The sequence below is a fragment of the Narcine bancroftii genome, chromosome 2 (genome assembly GCF_036971445.1).
Source record: "Narcine bancroftii isolate sNarBan1 chromosome 2, sNarBan1.hap1, whole genome shotgun sequence".
Classification (NCBI taxonomy): domain Eukaryota; kingdom Metazoa; phylum Chordata; class Chondrichthyes; order Torpediniformes; family Narcinidae; genus Narcine; species Narcine bancroftii.
The window spans coordinates 141,161,141-141,181,096 of record NC_091470.1 but is presented as its reverse complement, the minus strand read 5'-3'; the positions used below and the strand labels follow the sequence as shown (position 1 = coordinate 141,181,096).

At 39.6% G+C, this 19,956-nt stretch overlaps 1 protein-coding gene and 1 long non-coding RNA gene across 3 annotated transcripts in view; one reads left to right on the top strand and one right to left on the bottom strand.

Moving 5' to 3' along the window:
* mmp23ba (matrix metallopeptidase 23ba) overlaps positions 1-19,956 on the bottom strand; it is a 46,870-nt gene that overhangs the window by 20,500 nt on the left and 6,414 nt on the right. For both annotated transcript variants that reach the window (XM_069918240.1, XM_069918241.1), the window contains exons 4-7: positions 19,201-19,368; positions 14,041-14,205; positions 13,390-13,500; positions 12,678-12,804 (exon numbers count right to left, since the gene is read on the bottom strand). In XM_069918240.1, the coding sequence (XP_069774341.1) occupies positions 12,678-12,804; positions 13,390-13,500; positions 14,041-14,205; positions 19,201-19,368 (571 nt within the window). The remainder of the gene's footprint in view (positions 1-12,677; positions 12,805-13,389; positions 13,501-14,040; positions 14,206-19,200; positions 19,369-19,956) is intronic.
* Positions 49-15,144, top strand: LOC138754264 (uncharacterized). Its single transcript, XR_011351621.1, has 3 exons — positions 49-253; positions 11,370-11,592; positions 14,778-15,144. It is a non-coding gene; the product is annotated as an uncharacterized lncRNA (long non-coding RNA).

Sequence of the window (19,956 nt, the reverse complement as noted above, 5' to 3'; positions counted from 1 at the left end):
CAGTTTTAAGTTTGCAAACAAACAATTTACATGTGATTAAAGTGTACATTCGAGATTTTATTAATTGGTTTGACCCATGTAGTAATTACAGCATTTTTTCCATGTTCTCTCATTTCAGAGCTCAATAATGTTTGGGACATAGCCATGCTATATTGAAGTCATCATGTTTTGCACCTTGTTACATATCCCTTGCAGGCAATGACTGCTTGAAGTCTGATTCATCAACATTACCAGGTGCGGAGATTCTTCTCAGGTAGGCTTTTCCAGGTCTCTACTGCAGCCACCTTCAGCTCCTGCTTGTTTCAGGGTCTTGTCCCCTTAAGTTTTCTCTTCAGCATATGGAAGGCTTGCTCAATTGGATTTAGATCTTGGCCATTCAAGAATTTTCCAGTTTTTAGCTTTGAAAACCCCTTTGTTGCTTTAGCAGTATTTTTGGGAACATTATCTTGCTGTAGGATGAAGTGCCCTCCAATGAGTTTGGAGGCATTTGCTCGAACTTGAGCAGATAAGATGTTTCTATACACCTCAGAATTCATTTTGTTAATGCTGATAGCAGTAATATATCAATGAAGATAAGCACACCTGTACCCTGTGGCAGCCAGACGTGGCCAGGCCAGAACACCCCCACCATGTTTCACAGATGAGGTGGCATGCTTTGGATTTGGGAAGTTCCTTTAAGCCTCCACACTTTGCTCTTGCCATCACTCTGATACAGGTTAATCTTGGTCTCATCGACACCATATTTTTCCAGAATTCTGCAGGGTCTTTTAAATACATCTGGGTGAACTGTAATCTGGCTGTGCTGTTTCAGTGGATAACCAGTGGTTTCCATCTTGCAGTGTAGCCTCTGTATTTTTTTCATGAAATCTTCTTCACACAGCAGTCATTGACATATCCACACTTTTTTAAAAAATTTTTTATTTTTCACACTATAAACCATATTGACCAAGATACATACAGACATTTTTCTTCTTAAATATATACAGTGTTGTTTTCTCCCCCTGTTTCCCCCCTCCCTCCCTCACCCCCTTTCCCATTTATTTGAAGTTCAAACTATAAGATACATTAAACCCGTTAAACAATGTTGTCACTTAATAAAAATAAACAAGAAATTTTACTGAGTCAGTTCTTTTTGTTGTCTTCTCCTTCTGTCATTTTAGGTGGTAGATGTCCCCGGTAGGTTTTCTCTATTGTGTTTCATGTATGGCTCCCATATTTGTTCGAATATTGTAATATTATTTCTTAAATTATATGTTATTTTTTCTAATGGAATACATTTATTCATTTCTATATATCATTGTTGTATTCTCAAGTTGTCTTCTAATTTCCAGGCTGACATTATACATTTTTTTTGCTACAGCTAGGGCTATCCTAACAAATCTTTTTTGTGCTCCATCCAAATCGAGTCCAAATTCTTTGTTTCTTATATTACTTAGGAGGAAGATCTCTGGGTTTTTTTGGTATATTGCTTTTTGTGATTTTATTTAATATCTAGTTTAGATCTTCCCAAAATTTTTTCATTTTCTCACATGTCCAAATTGCATGAATTGTTGTTCCCATTTCTTTTTTACAGCGAAAACATCTGTCAGATACGGTTGGGTCCCATTTATTTAACTTTTGAGGTGTGATGTATAGCCTGTGATTCCAGTTATATTGTATCATACATAACCTCGTATTTATTGTATTTCTCATAGTTCCGGAGCATAGCTTCTCCCATGTTTCATTCTTTATCTTTATGTTTAGATCTTGTTCCCATTTTTGTTTAGTTTTACCATTTGTTTCCTCGTTCTCCTTTTCTTGCAGTTTAATGTACATGTTTGTTACAAATTTTTTGATTATCATTGTGTCTGTAATCACATATTCAAAATTGCTTCCTTCTGGTAACCTCAGACTGTTTCCCAATTTGTCCTTCAAGTAGGTTTTCAATTGAGGAGTCACGTGATGGAGTAGTGGCCAGTCAGGAAACTCCAGCCCTCTCCAGAAAAGTTAAAAAAAGACAGTGAAAAAAACAAAGGCACAAGCACAAAAACCAAAATAAAGTGAAAATAAAGGTGTGGAGAAAATGGCAGCGAAAAAAGAAAAGCCAAAAGCAACGGGAAGAAGAGAAGAAGAAAGGACGTCAGAAGAAGAAGGTGAAGGCCTTACCTGTCCGAGGAGGCCCGCCGCGGAGAGAGAAGCCCGCACCCTAAGGTCAGTTGAAGCCCTGAACTCGGGACTACAAAAATGGCTCACAGAGCCAAACAAAAGTGCGCAACCGCGCATGCGTGAGGAGTCGTGCATGCGCGATGCGCAAGACAAAAATAACACTGACGGGAGGGGGACCAGCTGAGGAGTCGATCTCCACAGCTGAAATTGACAGCCACAACAAAGCAGCAAGAGGAAAACACAGAAAATAACGAGAGCAAGAAAAAAGAGAGTAAAAAGAAATCAAAGAAACAACAGATGACCAACCCAGAGGAAGAAGACCAGCAGCAAGACACTTCTAATAAAAATAAGAAGACCAAAAGTACCCAACAAGATAAAACAAACAAACCAACAAGAAAACCAGAAGAGACAGAGGTAAAGGACACAGATCCTGAAGTGGACTCAAAAGAAGAAAAGGAAGAACACAGAGAAATGGAAGATGAAGGGAAGGGCAAGTACATGGATTTGTTTTAAAGAATATATGGAAACAGTAAAAGAATGGCAGTCACAAGAATGCAGTGAAATAAAAAGAAGAATAAAAAGTACAGAAGAAAAAAATGAATAGATTAGAGATGATCATGTCAGATATAGGAAAAAGAGTAGAAAAGGTGGAAGAACGACAAACAGCCATAGAAATGGAAGTAGATGAATTAAAAAAGAAATTAGAAGAATCTGATAAAAAAGAGACACAAGAGCTGTTAGCTCAGAAGATAGATATAATGGAAAATTATAATAGAAGAAACAATATAAAGATAGTGGGCCTTAAGGAAGATGAAGAAGGCAAGAATATGAGAGAATTTATAAAAGAATGGATCCCCAGGGTCCTAGGAAGACCAGAATTACAGGAAGGAATGGAAATAGAAAGGGCACATAGAACATTAGCCCCTAAACCAAAACAATTTAACTTAAGCAGATCAACAAGGCAGGGATGCCCACTATCACCCTTATTGTTCGCGTTAGCTATAGAACCACTAGCAGAATTGATAAGAACAGAAAATAAAATAAAAGGGATAAAAATAAAAGAGAAGGAATATAAAATCAGGTTATTTGCAGATGACGTTATAGTATATTTAGCAGAACCAGAAATATCAATAAAAGAATTACATAAGAAATTGAAGGAATATGGAGAAGTGTCAGGGCACAAGATTAACGCAAATAAAAGTGAAGCAATGCCAATGAATAATGCGGATTTCTCAAAATTTAAGAAGGAATCACCATTCAGATGGCAAATGCAAGCAATAAGATACCTAGGTATACAAATAAATAAAAACCTCGGCCATCTATTTAAACTCAATTATTATCCATTAATGAAAAAATTACAAGATGACTTAGAGCATTGGAAAGACTTACCACTAACACTAATAGGAAGGATAAACTGTATTAAAATGAACATTTTCCCAAGGATACAATACCTATTTCAGGCATTGCCAATACACTTGATGGAGAAATTCTTCAAGGAATTAAAGAAAATAATAAGGAAATTTTTATGGAAAGGGGGAAACCGAGGATAGCACTAGATAAATTTACAGAATGGTATAAACAAGGAGGCTTACAACTGCCAAACTTTAAAAATTATTATAGAGCCGCACAATTAAGATACCTATCAGATTTTTATCAAACAAGGGAAAAGCCAGATTGGACTAGATTAGAACTAGATAAAATAGGGGAGAAGATACCTGAACATATATTATATAAATGGGATGAAAAATTGGTACAACGTAGGAATTCTCCAGTATTACATCATCTGCTCAATATTTGCAACAAGATTCATGTAGAAAGGAATAAAATAAATTACCAACTACCAAAACTAATATTGACGCAACATCAGCTAATCCCTTTTACAATAGATAACCTTTCCTTTAGAGAATGGGAGAAAAAAGGGATCAAAAGAATAGAAAATTGTTTTTCGGGAAATAAATTATTATCCTTTGAACAAATGAAGGATAAATATAACATAACTCACGATACAGTGTTGGCATACTACCAACTGAAATCCTACTTGAAGGACAAATTGGGAAGCAGTCTGAGGTTACCAGAGGGAAGTAATTTTGAATATGTGATTACAGACACAATGATAATCAAAAAATTTGTAACAAACATGTATATTAAACTACAAGAAAAGGAGAATGAGGAAACAAATGGTAAAACTAAACAAAAATGGGAACAAGATCTAAACATAAAGATAAAGAATGAAACATGGGAGAAGTTATGCTCAGGAACTATGAGAAATACAATAAATACGAGGTTACGTATGATACAATATAACTGGACACACAGGCTATACATTACACCTCAAAAGTTAAATAAATGGGACCTAACAGTATCTGACAGATGTTTTCGCTGTAAAAAGGAAATGGGAACAACAATTCATGCAATTTGGACATGTGAGAAAGTGAAAAAATTTTGGGAAGATCTAAACCAGATATTAAATAAAATCACAGAAAGCAATATACCAAAAAACCCAGAGAACTTCCTCCTAAGTAACATAAAAAACAAAGAATTTGGACTTGATTTGGATGGTGCACAAAAAAGATTTGTTAGGATAGCCCTAGCAGTAGCAAAAAAATGTATTATGTCAGCCTGGAAATTAGAAGATAACTTGAGAATACAACAATGGGATATAGAAATGAATAAATGTATTCCATTAGAAAAAATAACATATAATTTAAGAAATAACATTACAATATTTGAACAAATATGGGAGGCATACATGAAACATAATAGAGAAAACCTACTGTGGACATCTACCACCTAAAATGACAGAAGGAGAAGAGAATGAAAAGAACTGACTCAGTGGAATTTCTTGTTTATTTTTATTGAGTGACAACATTGTTTGATGGGTTTAATGTATCTTATTTTTTGAACTTTAAATAAATGGGAGGGGAGGTAGAGAGGGAGGGAGGGGAGGATGGAAGGGGGGAGAAAACAACACTATATATTTAAGAAGGAAAATATATGTATCTTGATCTATATGGTTTATAGTATGAAAAATAATTTTTTTTTAAAAAGTAGGTTTTCAGTTGGTAGTATGCAAACATTGTATCGTGAGTTACATTATATTTATCCTTCATTTCTTCAAAGATAATAATTTATTTCCCGAAAAAATAATTTTCTATTCTTTTGATCCCTTTTCTCTCCCATTCTCTAAAGGAAAGGTTAACTATTGTAAAAGGGATTATCTGATTTTGCGTCAATATTAGTTTTGGTAGTTGGTAATTTGTTTTATTCCTTTCTACATTAATCTTCTTCCAAATATTGAGCAGATGATGCAATACCGGTGAATTCCTACGTTTTACCAATTTTTCATCCCATTTATATAGTACATGTTCAGGTATCTTCTCCCCTATTTTATCTAGTTCTAATCTGGTCCAATCTGGTTTTTCCCTTGTTTGATAAAAATCTGATAGGTATCTTAATTGTGCGGCTCTATAATAATTTTTAAAGTTTGGTAGTTGTAAGCCTCCTTGTTTGTCTTTGGCTTGGCTTCGCGGACGAAGATTTATGGAAGGGGTAAAAGTCCACGTCAGCTGCAGGCTCGTTTGTGGCTGACAAGTCCGATGCGGGACAGGCAGACACGGTTGCAGCGGCTGCAGGGGAAAATTGGTTGGTTGGGGTTGGGTGTTGGGTTTTTCCTCCTTTGCCTTTTGTCAGTGAGGTGGGCTCTGCGGTCTTCTTCAAAGGAGGTTGCTGCCCGCCAAACTGTGAGGCGCCAAGATGCACGGTTTGAGGCGATATCAGCGATATCGGTGGTCAATGTGGCAGGCACCAAGAGATTTCTTTAGGCAGTCCTTGTACCTTTTCTTTGGTGCACCTCTGTCACGGTGGCCAGTGGAGAGCTCGCCATATAACACGATCTTGGGAAGGCGATGGTCCTCCATTCTGGAGACGTGACCCACCCAGCGCAGCTGGATCTTCAGCAGCGTGAACTCGATGCTGTCGACCTCTGCCATCTCGAGTACTTCGACGTTAGGGATGAAAGCGCTCCAATGGATGTTGAGGATGAAGCGGAGACAACGCTGGTGGAAGCGTTCTAGGAGCCGTAGGTGATGCCGGTAGAGGACCCATGATTCGGAGCCGAACAGGAGTGTGGGTATGACAACGGCTCTGTATATGCTTATCTTTGTGAGGTTTTTCAGTTGGTTGTTTTTCCAGACTCTTTTGTGTAGTCTTCCAAAGGCGCTATTTGCCTTGGCGAGTCTGTTGTCTATCTCATTGTCGATCCTTGCATCTGATGAAATGGTGCAGCCGAGATAGGTAAACTGGTTGACCGTTTTGAGTTTTGTGTGCCTGATGGAGATGTGGGGGGGCTGGTAGTCATGGTGGGGAGCTGGCTGATGGAGGACCTCAGTTTTCTTCAGGCTGACTTCCAGGCCAAACATTTTGGCAGTTTCCGCAAAGCAGGACGTCAAGCGCTTACCATTCTGTTAATTTACCTAATGCTATCCTCGGTTTCCCCCTTTCCATAAAAATTTCCTTATTATTTTCTTTAACTCCTTGAAGAATTTCTCTGTTAGGCGTATTGGTAATGACTGAAATAGGTATTGTATCCTTGGGAAAATGTTCATTTTAATACAGTTTATCCTTCCTATCAGTGTTAGTGGGAAGTCTTTCCAATGCTCTAAGTCGTCTTGTAATTTTTTCATTAATGGATGGTAATTGAGTTTATATAGATGGCCAAGGTTTTTATTTATTTGTATACCTAGGTATCGCATTGCTTGTGTTTGCCATCTAAATGGCGATTCATTCTTAATCTTTGAGAAATCTGCATTATTCATTGGCATTGCTTCACTTTTATTTGCGTTGATCTTGTACCCCGACACTTCTCCATATTCCTTCAATTTCCTATGTAATTCTTTTATTGATATTTCTGGTTATGTTAAGTATATTATAACGTCATCTGCAAATAACCTGATTTTATATTCCTTCTCTTTTATTTTTATCCCTTTTATTTTATTTTCTGTTCTTATCAGTTCTTCTAGTGGTTCTATAGCTAACGCGAACAGTGAGGGAGATCGTGGACATCCCTGCCTTGTTGATCTGCTTAAGTTAAATTGTTTTGATATGTATCCATATACTGTCACTTTCGCCAATGCCCCCTTATATAATGCTTTAATCCAATTAATATATTTCTCTGGTAAGCTGAATTTTTTTAGTACTTTGAATAAATAATTCCATTCTACTCTGTCAAAGGACTTCTCTGCTTCTAAAGCAACCGCTACTGTTGGAGTTTGATTTCCTTCTATTGCATGAGTTAAGTTAATAAATTTACAGATATTGTCTGTTGTTCGTCTTTTTTTAATAAATCCAGTTTGGTCTAGATTTACTATTTTTGGTACATGGTCGGCTAATCTGTTTGCTAATAGTTTAGCTATTATCTTATAATCTGTGTTAAGTAAAGATATTGGTCTATATGACGCTGGTGGAAGTGGATCTTTCGCTGTCTTTGGTATTACTGTAATTATTGCTGTTTTGCATGAATCTGGTATGCTTTGTGTTTTATCAATCTGGTTGATTACTTCCAGAAGGGGAGGAATTAATAAGTCTTTAAATGTTTTATAGAATTCTATTGGGAATCCATCCTCTCCTGGTGTTTTATTGTTCGGTAGTTTTTTTTATTATCTCCTGTATATCTTCTATTTCAGATGGTTTTATTAATTTATTTTGCTCCTCTGTTTGTAATTTCAGAGGTTCAATTTTAGTTAGAAATTCATCTATTTTATCTTCTTTCCCTTCGTTTTCAGTTTGATATAGTTGCTCGTAGAATTCCCTGAAGTTTTCATTGATCTCTGTTATATATAATTTGCTTGTCCTTTTTCCTTAATGCCAATACCATTCTTTTAGTTTGTTCTGTCTTAAGATACCACGCTAGAATTTTGTGCATTTTTTCTCCTAGCTCATAATATTTCTGTTTTGTCTTCATTATGTTCTTCTCCACCTTATATGTTTGTAGTGTTTCATATTTTATTTTTTTATCAGCCAATTCTCTTCTTTTAGTTGTGTCTTCCTTCATTGCTAATTCTTTTTCTATATTTGCTATTTCCCTTTCCAACTGCTCTGTTTCCTGATTGTATTCCTTCTTCATCTTGGTTACATAACTTATTATTTGCCCTCTGATGAACGCTTTCATTGCGTCCCATAGTATAAACTTAACTTTCACTGATTCCGTATTTATTTCAAAGTACATTTTAATTTGTCGTTCAATGATTTCTCTAAAATCCTGTCTTTTATGTAGCATGGAGTTTAATCTCCATCTATACATTCTTGGTGGGATGTCCTCTAGCTCTATTGCCAATAATAGGGGTGAATGGTTCGATAATAGTCTAGTTTTATATTCCGTTTTCATAACTCTCCCTTGAATGTGGGCTGATAACAAGAATAGGTCTATCCTTGAATATGTTTTATGTCTGCCCGAATAATATGAATATTCCTTTTCCTTTGGGTGTTGTTTCCTCCATATATCCAAAAGTTGCATTTCTTGCATCGATTTAATTACAAATTTGGTTACTTTGATCTTTCTGTTAGTTTTTTTTCCAGTTTTATCATGTTTGAATCCAAATTAAGGTTAAAATCCCCTCCTATTAGTATGTTCCCTTGCGTGTCTGCTATCTTCAAAAAGATATCTTGCGTAAATTCTTCATTAGGTGAATATACATTGAGTAAATTCCAAAATTCTGAATATATCTGACATTTTATCATTACATATCTCCCTGCTGGATCTATTATTTCCTCTTCTATTTTGATTGGTACATTTTTATTGATTAATATAGCTACTCCTCTGGCTTTTGAATTTATATGATGCTGCTGTTACATGTCCTATCCAATCTCTCTTTAATTTCTTGTGTTCCACTTCAGTTAGATGTGTTTCTTGTACGAATGCTATATCAATTTTTTCTTTTTTCAGTAAATTTAGCAGTTTCTTCCTTTTGATTTGGTTATGTATTCCATTAATATTTAAAGTTATATAATTCAACATAGCCATTTCATACTTTGTTTATCTTTCCTTTCCGTTTCCTCATCACCACCTTCCCTTCTTATCCATTTCTGCTTTCTTTTTTTTGAACACATTATAAGACAAAATTTCTAAAACATAAAATATTTCCATTATTCTCATATCTAAAATTCCTTTAACCCCAATAGTCCCTCCCCTTCCTGAGTTGCCCTTTGTCCCTTGTCGGGCAACCGCATCTTCCCTCTCCATTTGGATTTGCGAATTCACTCGCAAGCGTCAACTGATTTCACAGTGACTGTAATTCTTCCCCACCCAGCACCCCCCAGAAAAGATTTTAATCTTCATATATAACAAAGGTCACACTCTTAATTCCCTCGTTATTTCTTTTCTTCCCTTTCTTTCCCTTCTTAGATACATACACACATATACATATATATATATATATATATATATATACCTACATACACACATACATATAGTTTGTTGTCATTTTTTTTCTTGTTACATCTCTTCATCTCTCTTCTGTTTTGTAGTTGTTCTGCAAATTTTCGTGCTTCTTCCGGATCCGAGAATAGTCTGTTTTGCTGCCCCGGAATAACTATTTTAAGTACTGCTGGGTATTTTAACATAAATTTATAACCTTTTTTCCATTGGGTCGTTTTTGCTGCATTAAACTCATTCCTCTTCTTCAGGAGTTCAAAACTTATATCTGGATAGAAAAAATTTTTTTGACCCTTGTATTCCAGTGGTTTTTTGTCTTCTCTTATTTTCTTCATTGCCTTCTCTAATATATTTTCTCTTGTTGTATATCTTAGGAATTTTACTAGAATGGATCTTGGTTTTTGTTGTGGTTGTGGTTTAAGGGCTAATGTTCTGTGTGCCCTTTCTATTTCCATTTCTTCCTGTAATTCTGGTCTTCCTAGGACCCTGGGGATCCATTCTTTTATAAATTCTCTCATAGTCTTGCCTTCTTCATCTTCCTTAAGGCCCACTATCTTTATATTGTTTCTTCTATTATAATTTTCCATTATATCTATCTTCTGAGCTAACAGCTCTTGTGTCTCTTTAACTATTTTATCAGATTCTTCTAATTTCTTTTTTAAGTCATCTACTTCCATTTCTATGGCTGTTTCTCGTTCTTCCACCTTGTCTACTCTTTTTCCTATATCTGACATGATCATCTCTAATCTATTCACTTTTTCTTCTGTACTTTTTATTCTTCTTTTTATTTCACTGAATTCTTGTGACTGCCATTCTTTTACTGTTTCCATATATTCTTTAAAAAAAATCCATGTACTTGCCCTTCCCTTCATCTTCCATTTCTCTGTGTTCTTCCTCTTCTTCTTCTTCTGAGTCCACTCCAGGATCTGTGTCCTTTACCTCTGTCTCTTCTGGTTTTCTTGTTGGTTTGTTTGTTTTATTTTGGGTATTTTTGGTCTTCTTATTTTTATTAGAAGTGTCTTGCTTCTTGTCTTCTTCCTCTGGGTTGGTCATCTGTTGTTTCTTTGATTTCTTTTTACTCTCTTCTTTCTTGCTTTCATTATTTTCTGTGTTTTCCTCTTGCTGTTGTGTTATAGTTGTCAGTTTCAGCTGTGGAGATCGACTCCTCAGCTGGTCCCCCCTCCCGTCAGTGTTATTTATGTCTTGCGCATCGCGCATGCGCGAGGATTCGTGCATGCGCAGTTGCGCACTTTTGTTTGGCTCCGTGAGCCATTTTTGTAGTCCCGAGTTCGATGCTTCGACTGACTTCAGGGAGCAGGCTTCTCTCTCCATGGCGGGTCTCCTCGTACAGGTAAGGCCTTCACCTTCTTCTTCCGACGTCTTTCCTTCTTATTTTCTTCCCGTTGTTTTTGGTTTTTCTTTCTTCGCTGCCATTTTCTCCACACTTTTACTTTCACTTTGTTTTGGTTTTTATGTTTGTGCCTTTGGTTTTTCTCTATCTTTTTTTTACTTTTCTGGAGAGGGCTGGAGTTCCCCGACCGGCCACTACTCCATCACGTGACTCCTTGAAGAGTGTTTCTGATCTGTCAGACATACATTTGGGGATTTTTTTTTTCTTCATTATGATGAGAATTCTTCTGCAATCAGCAGTGGAGGTCTTCCTTGGTATATCAGTCCCTTTGCAACTACTGAGCTCACCAGTACACTTTCTCTTCATAATGAGGTTCCAAACTATTGATTTTGGCAATACTAAGGTCTGGGCAATGTCTCCAACTGTTTTATTCTTGTTTTTCAGCCTCATCATGTGTTCTTTGACTTTCATTGACACGCCTCTGGGCCTCATGTTGAAAAATGGCAACTACAGACTACAAAGGTCATCAAAAGCTTCAAAACAAACCAAGCTCTCTTGTGCCTGCACCAATGAGGCAATTAAACATACTTAACACCTGCGAAGCAAAATGTCCCAAACATTATGGTGCCCTGAATGAGGGGACTTTGTATAAAAGTGCTGCAATCTGGTATGTGCACTTTAATTACCTGTGAATTGTTTGTTTACAAATTTAAAACTATGGAGTACATCAGGGCAAATAAAGGGGAAAAAATGACTGTCCCAAACATCATGGAGGGCACTGTAAATGCTGTCTGACCTTCGTCACCCTGCAACTGGAGGCAACAGGCTACAAATCGTCCTGGGTATGGGAAGAGCTTGGGGAATGAGGGCATTGGGAGCATGCTGGAAGGATTGTCCAGGCTGATGATTAGGAAGATCCAAGTGTTTCCACCTGAAAGCCCAACTCATCGAATCCTGCGCAGTTGGTTGAATCTCAAGGCCAAGGTGTACAAGAACGAGGATTGCTGTCTTTGGACAGAAGGTATTAAACAGGGGGTAATTCCCCTGCACTTACACTAGGCTTTGTAACCCATCCCTGACTGAAGATGGGATTGTGCAAACTACAACAAAGGTTTGAGCGAGACATCTGGTTTTAAGGAAACCACGTGTGGATTAATCATCATTAATGAAAACGGCAAAACCGATTCATTCCACAGCTGTGATGCTGACCTGATTTCTTGGCATTTCATCTTCAGAAGCTGCAGAAATCATTCAGATAATAAGCATCTATTTAAATTAGACTAATCTGTGAATATAAGATCAAAGCACACACCAGCAGACAAGAAGGGAGGAAGATTTAGGGGAGACATCAGGGGTAAGGGTTTTTTTTAAACACAGAGTTGTGGGTGCCTGGAATACCTGTACTGTGCTATAAAGTTCTTTGTTCTCTATGTTCACAAGGGCTGGTGTAGGGATCAGTAATGCTTCCTATTAAGAACTGGAAACATGGACACCTCATGTTAAGGTGATGAATTCCGTTTGAACCCAAACCACTGGTTTCCACTGGGTTCAATCCCTGAGATTTAAAGTCTCCATCTTCTGGCTGTAATCTCTTTGCAGAAGCCAAGATTCAATGGGCAAGTGCATAGAGGACCCCTAGATTCTGCCCTATGGAGGTGAGATTCCATAGATTAAATGGATTAAATAAAGTCAGCTGAGCCTTTCCCATTGCCGACAATGGTTAAACACGAGTATGGTGCACATGCCACTTACTGTAAGGTTCCTTTCTTATGGGCAATCTTCTGTCCACAACGGACCGTGACCTTTCTTCCTTTGGGAACGCGTTTCACCTTGGTCCTGGGAGGGATGGTTGTTGGGGCAATGGTCGGAACTGGAGGATCTGCATAAGAAATGTTTTCACACTTAGATCTCCTTCCAGATAGCACATCCAAGTGAATGCTTAAATCACAACAACATGGTCTTTGCAGCGACAGGGAGTGAGTGGGGGGGGGTGGGGGGGGAGAGAGAGAGAGAGAGAGATGCCATGTGCAACTTAATTATCAAGTGATTGCATCGGTTCTAATCAGGTAACAAAAAGGTGATAATAATGCAGCAGCTTTTTCATCACAGAATCAGTACTCGGCTCTGCTCAGTGATGGTTCCATTAAGAAGAATGCCCTGAAATCCTGGTTTCAGTTACAGAATGAGAGAGCATGGGAAGATGCAGACCCTCGCGCATACCCACCAAATACAACATTGACTGACACACTGATCAAACATGACCAAGAAGCTGCTTCTATGTTTCTGTGAGCTTGTCTACATTTGTGAAACACGAGAGCCCAGTTGGAATGACCCATGGCTGCAGTGGGCACCTGAAACTGCCCACTATTGGGGTTAAGGACAGAAGTCAAGGTGAAGTAGCTGTGACCACAGTACAGGCAGCAGAGAGAGTAGGTGAGTGAATGGTGGCCAACTAATACTGTACCTTGGCAGAAATTACAGCTGAATGGGCATTGCTTCATCATGAAAGCAAGGTGTTTCTCACAGAAATCACGCTGTGCCCAGGTCGGGCAATCGTCCAGTCTGTCCAAGCAACCTTAAAGCAAAGAAATACATAGTCTCATGTGCTTGTAAACACTTATTAGATCCTTCGGTTTCAAGTCCCACATCTTTATCTATTGCAGACTCCGGCCCCTTCCTTCAGATTGCTCTGGTACATAGTCTGTAATAACTTGTCACAGTGAGGAGCATGGGCCTCCCTCCCTGCTGGGTGTGCAGCAGAGTGAGAGAGGCTGGGCCACAGGCACCAATTCCTGAGCCACACTGCAGAATGCCAAGATGCTTGATGCGCAAAGCTTTGAAAATAAAAACTGCTCAGAGTGGTCTGGCCACTTAACGAGAAGGAGTTACATTTATCGTCACAAGCCAGATTTTGAAGTGTCCAATCCCTTCAGTGTGCGTGATTATGGTATTGAAGCAGGACCTTCAGCTAATGGCAGGAGAGGACAACCCCACCCACCCACTGCCTCCACCACCACCCACCCACTGTCCCCACGACTCCCAGCCACTCACCACACCCACCCAACTGGAATGGAAGCCAGTTCCCCTTGACCCTGAGAAGTAGCCATAACCTCACCGTAAAGCCGCCAAATCCCCCACATGTCATCCGGAGTGATTTTGTCTTTTCCTGTTAAAGTGGCATTTTTGTTCATAATGGCGTTGATGTTCAAGGAGTGCATTAGACCAAGGCTGTGTCCAATCTCATGGGCAGCAACGTGCACCAGGTCCGTCAGCCACATCACTGCAGGGCAGACCACAGTCAGCAGCACAGGGTGAAAAGCTGCTCCATAACACCATGCAGATAGATGGGCAGCTTTCAGTTCACACACAAGATGTGAGAGGTACATGTAACACAGCCAGAATCTTTACCCCAGAGCAAGAAAGTCACATTCCCTGTTTTTTAGGGAAGGGTATAAAGTTTAAAGGGGGGTTTGTGTGAGATAAGTTTTTTTTTACAGATAATAGAGCCTGTAACAGGCTGCCAGAACACAGTAGTCCGGTTTAAGAAGCTTTTAGACAGACAAAGGGGATGGAGGGATGTCCATCAGGTGCAAGCAGCAGAGTTTAGTTGGTTGTGGAGATCATGATCAGCACAGATATGAGGGCAGAATGGCCTGTTCTCTGTTTAACCTGGGGCCTTGTCCAATGGTACAGAAGTGCGAGTTTGAATCCAAACATGGTAGCTGTGAAAATTCAGTTAATTAAATAAATATAAATAATCTTGTTAATTGAATAATTTGTAATTAAAAGTCTAGCCTTGTAAAACATCAATGAATGGACTAAATCTCTCTGTTGCACTCTTGTCCTCTGCAGGGTCTGCCAGTACTTTCCCAGTGCAACCAGAAACTGACACTTAATGCCCGCAATGACCCCGTGAGCCATATTGTCGACAGGGAGAGGACGGATATTAAACCTGCCTGTCTGCACCATTTTTAAAAGGATAGACTTCTACAGCTCTGCCTGTCTCCGTGAATGCAGTGTCCTTGATGAATCAAGATCAGGAGTCCTGGTGACTCTGACCTACCCAGATTGCTCACCTGGGAGAAGCTCAGACAAGTTTGGTTTGGTAGCTTGGCTGAGGACCATGGCAACGCTGCATTCCTGCAGCAAGACAACAGAGATGTACAAATAACAACTGGTCAATGGATTGCTAATCGGTTAAATTAAACATCAACTCAAACTTTGAGTTTCTTCATTGGAAAGATAGGACCATAGAACATTACAGCACAGAAAACAGGCCTTTCAGCCCTTCTAGACTGTTCCAAACTATATTTCTGCATAGTTCCATTGACCTGTACCCATACCTCCCACACCCATGTACCTGTCCAAATTCTTCTTAAATGTTAAAATTGAGCATGCATTTACCACCTCAGCTGACAGCTTGTTCCACACCCTCACCACTCTCTGTGTGAAGTTTCTCCTAAACTTTTCCCCTTTCATCCTTATCCCTTGTCCTCTAGTTTGTATCTCCCCTACCCTCAGTGGAAAAAGCTGACCTACATTTACTCTATCTATCCTCACTTAATTTTAAATACCTCTATCAAATCTCCCCACATTACTCCAGGGAATAAAGTCCTAACCTGTTTAACCTTTCCTTGTAACTCAGTTCGTGAAGACCAGGCAACATCCCAGTATTATCTTCTCTGTACTCTTTCTATCGTATTAATATCTTTCCTGCAGGTAGGTAAACAAAATTGCACAATACTCCATTTAGCCTTACCAATGTCATGTACAACTTTACCATAATAATCCAACTCCAGTATTCAATACTTTGATTTATGAAGGCCAATATGAAAGCTCTCTCTATGACCCTATCTACCTGTGATGTCACTTACATGGAATCATGTATCATTATTCTCACGTCCCTCTGTTCTATCACACTCCTCAGTGCCCGACCATTTATCCTGTATATCCTACCTTGGTTTGTCCTTCCAAAATGCAAAACCTCAAACTTATCTGCATAAATTCCATCTGCCATTTTTCAGCCCATTTTTCTAGCTGGTCCTGCCGCAAGCTTTGCAAACCTTCACTGTCCACAACATCTTAATCTTTGTGTCATCTGCAAACTTGCTGATCCAGTTTACCAAATTATCATCCAGATCATTTATATAGATGACAAACAACAATAGTCCCAGCACCGATCCCTGAGGCACACCACTAGTCACAGGCCTCCAGTCTGAGAAGCATCATCCACCATTACTCTCTGGCTTCTCCTGTCCAGTCATTGTCGAATCCAGTTCACTACTTCACCATGAATAACTAGTGTCTGAACCTTTCTGACTAACCTCTCATGTGGGACATGGTCAAAGGTCTTACTAAAGCCCTTGCAGACAACATCCACAGCCTTTCCTTCAGCTATTTTCCTGGTAACTTCCTCGAAAAACTCTCTATAAGATTGGTTAAACATGATATATCACACACGTTGATTATCCCTAATCCATTTCTGGTTATCCAAATATTTGTATATCTGATTTTTAAAAATATTTTATTTATCAGTTTTCAAAGTCAAACTCATACAGCAATCAGCATTCACCAAAACGTACAGTTGGCATTTCTATACAAGGTTCACCATCGTCTGAGCCCTTTTTCTACCCTTCCCTCCCCCCTTATCATACACAACAGATCACATAATGTACTACATTCAAGACCCACACAACAAAGGTTAAAAACGTAAATCAGGGTTATGCGGATTTGTTACATCCCAGTTGTGACCTGGTCCATATCCTATCCGTGGCTTCATTTTTCCTGATTGGGATGGGATGGACCTAGACCGGGAAACAGGATGGCGCACCCTTTAGATACAGTTTCCAAATTTTAAGGAACGTACTGTGCTTTTTCCTGAGATTGCAGGTGATCTTCTCCACGGGAACACAACTCTGCATTTCTGCATTCCAGTGTGCACTGCTCACGCTGGAGTCAGGCTTTCAGGGAGCTGCTATGCACTTGCTGGCCATCGTCAACGAGACCATTACAAATTGGACTTGAAATATGGACGGCTTCATTGTAAGACTTATGTCCATCATATTTCCCAGCTGGAACAACTCTGGATCCTGTGGGAATTTTTTGCCTATGATTTTCCACAGGGCTCCACCTAGTCCACTCAAAAGGGCCTCACCTTGGTACATTGCGTGCACAAACGTTCCTATCAATGCCACATCTGAAGCATTGGTCTGAGATTTCTGATTTTGACCTGTTCAATTTTTGCAGCGTCAGATATAGCTGGTGAAGAAAGTTGTACTGCACCAGCCTTACCACACGTTAATGATTTGCATATTGATCTCTCAGAACACCTTCCAATAATTTATCAATTACTGACATCAAGTTCACTAGCCTATAATTTGCAGCATTACTTTTGGAGCCTTTTTTAAACAACATGAGCTACCCTCCAAACCTCTGGCACCACACTTATGGTTAAGGACATTTTAAATATTTCTGCCAGAGCCCCTGCAATTTCTACCCTAACCTCCTTCAAGGTACAAGGGAATAAATATCTTGTCAGGTCTTGGGGATTTATCCATCCTTATTTGCTTTAAGACAGCAAGCACTCCTTTTTAATCTGGATGGGTTCTGTGATGCCACTGCTTGTTTTCTTTGCTTCCCATGACTTTGTGTTTGTTTCTTGAGTGAATACTCATAGGAAAAAAAAACATGCAAGATCTCTCCCATCTGTTTTTGTGGTGCGCTGTTAGCCAGAATCAGACACAGACTGTACAACAGGCTTTAATCCACAAAGACTTCCACAGAGCCAGGCTGGCTGTAGCTGCAGTAACTCTAAGTGAGCTTTGGGAGGCTGGCACAGGCTTATATCCTGGAAGGTGATTGACACCCGACCAGGTGGGGCTTGATCCCTTCAGGTTGACTGATTGACAGCCGGCCAGGTGTTGTTCTGTCCCCTTAGTACTACACCTACTCCTGCAGATACAGAGGTTGCCCCCTACAGTAGGCCGATGGTGTAGCACCACAGTTTTGGCTCTAAACAAAGCTGACCACTCTGATCTTCAAGGGGACTAATTTTGTCCCTTACTATCCTTTTGCTCTTAATATACCTGAAGAAACCCTTAGGATTTTCCTTCACTCTGTCTGCCAAAGCAACCTCATGTTTTCTTTTAGCCTTCCTGATTTCTTTCTTGAGGTTTATCTTGCATTTTTTTACTCCTCAAGTTCCTCATTTGCTCCACGTTCCCTACACCTGTTATACACCTCTCTCTCCTTCTGAACCAGATTCCCCAATGTCCCTCGAAAACTAAGGTTCCCTCTTTAACCATATAACAATTACAGCACAGGAACAGGCCAACTTGGCCCTTCTAGTTCCTGCCGAACACTTTCTCCCACCAAACCCCAATGATCCACACTCAACTCGTGACCCTCCATTCCTTTCCCATCCTAGTGCTAATATAAAGCCTGTTTCTGCCACTTCGCCCGGAAGCTCATTCCACACACCCACCACACTCTAAGTAAAGAAGGTCCCCCTCATGTTTCTTGTAAACCTTTGCCCCTCAACTTTCAGCTCACATTCTCTCCCCCTTTTTTAAAGGATAAAGCCTCTCCACATCAAATTCTATACCCCAAATGATCTTAAATACCTCAATCAAATCCCTTCTCAATCTTCTATGCTCCAAAGAATATACCTGTTAACGTCACCTTTGATCCTGACGGGTACATACAAATTCTGTACCCTCAAAATTTCACATTTAAAGTTGTCCACTTACCTCGCACATCCTTGCCCGAAAACAACATACCAATCCACACATTTTAAATCCTTTCTCATTTCCTCAAAATTTGCCTTTCTCCAACTTAGACTCTCAACCTGAGGCCCAAACCTATCCTTCTCCATAATTAACGAAACTAATGGTATTATGATCACTGGACGCAAAATGTTCCCCTACACATTCTTCTGTCACCTGTCCCGCATTGCACTCTCTCTAGTTGGTAACTCTTTATACTGATTTAGAAAACTTTCCTGAACACATTTGAAGCAGTTTTGTTTTTAATTACATCAGGAGACCTTTCAGTAAAGTGAGTGAATGAACATGCATTGAAAAGTAAACTGGTAGAATTGTTGTCATGAATGAATGTCACATTTATGTGTTCCAATTTAACAGCTGCAAGCACAGCATTGACGCGGGTTATTTCACTGTAGCTCAGCAGTTTGTCTACTTACTCTGTTCCTCTCCTTTCCCCTTTTCCTCCCCTCCTCTCTCCCCCCCACCCCAACTTCTTTTCCTCCCAGACTCACCTTTATTCCAACTGAAACGGGTTTTTCCCACTATCCAGTGCTCAAAGTCATCGAAGTGGATTTCTCCATTGGTTGGAAAGAAAGCATGTGCTAATTCTCCAGTTATTCCATCGAAACAGGGATGGGAAGGAGTCTGCAGGCAATCGGTGTGATTTATGGAATAAAACCCTGGGAGAGGAGATGACAGGTTAAATTGCTATGTGTCCATAAGATCCTGTGCCCATTCTCAACCTGGGATGAATCGTTCAAAGTAAAACACGACAGTCTGCTGACCTTGTGGTTGAAGCAAAATCACAACATTGGAGAAACCCAGCAGGTCAGACAGTGTCCTTTATAGAGCAAAGATAAGGATACATAACCAAAGTTTCGGGTTTGATCCCTTCATCAAGGTGTGTTTATGGAAACAAAAAGACCCAGAGCAGGCATCTGGTCAGGACAAGGTATCCAAGAGGAGGACAAGACTTGTAGTGGGAAAGTGGAAGAAGGGTTTTGGGCAGGGGTGGTGGGGGGTGGGGGGTGGAGTATCACAGTCTTGGAAGTAGGCCGGAATCAGAGACAATGGAAGAAGAGATTGGTATCGAGGTGGCGTGCCTGGAACTCATTAAGGTGTGGGTGGAGGGGGACGATGGTCAGCTCTCTTCACTGTTTAACTTTGATTGGATCCAGTTTGGTGTTGAGTTGATCTTTATTCCCTCCCGGTTTGAATAACGGTAAGTGATATGCTTTCCGAAGTCAACCCTGACACTGCAATGTTAA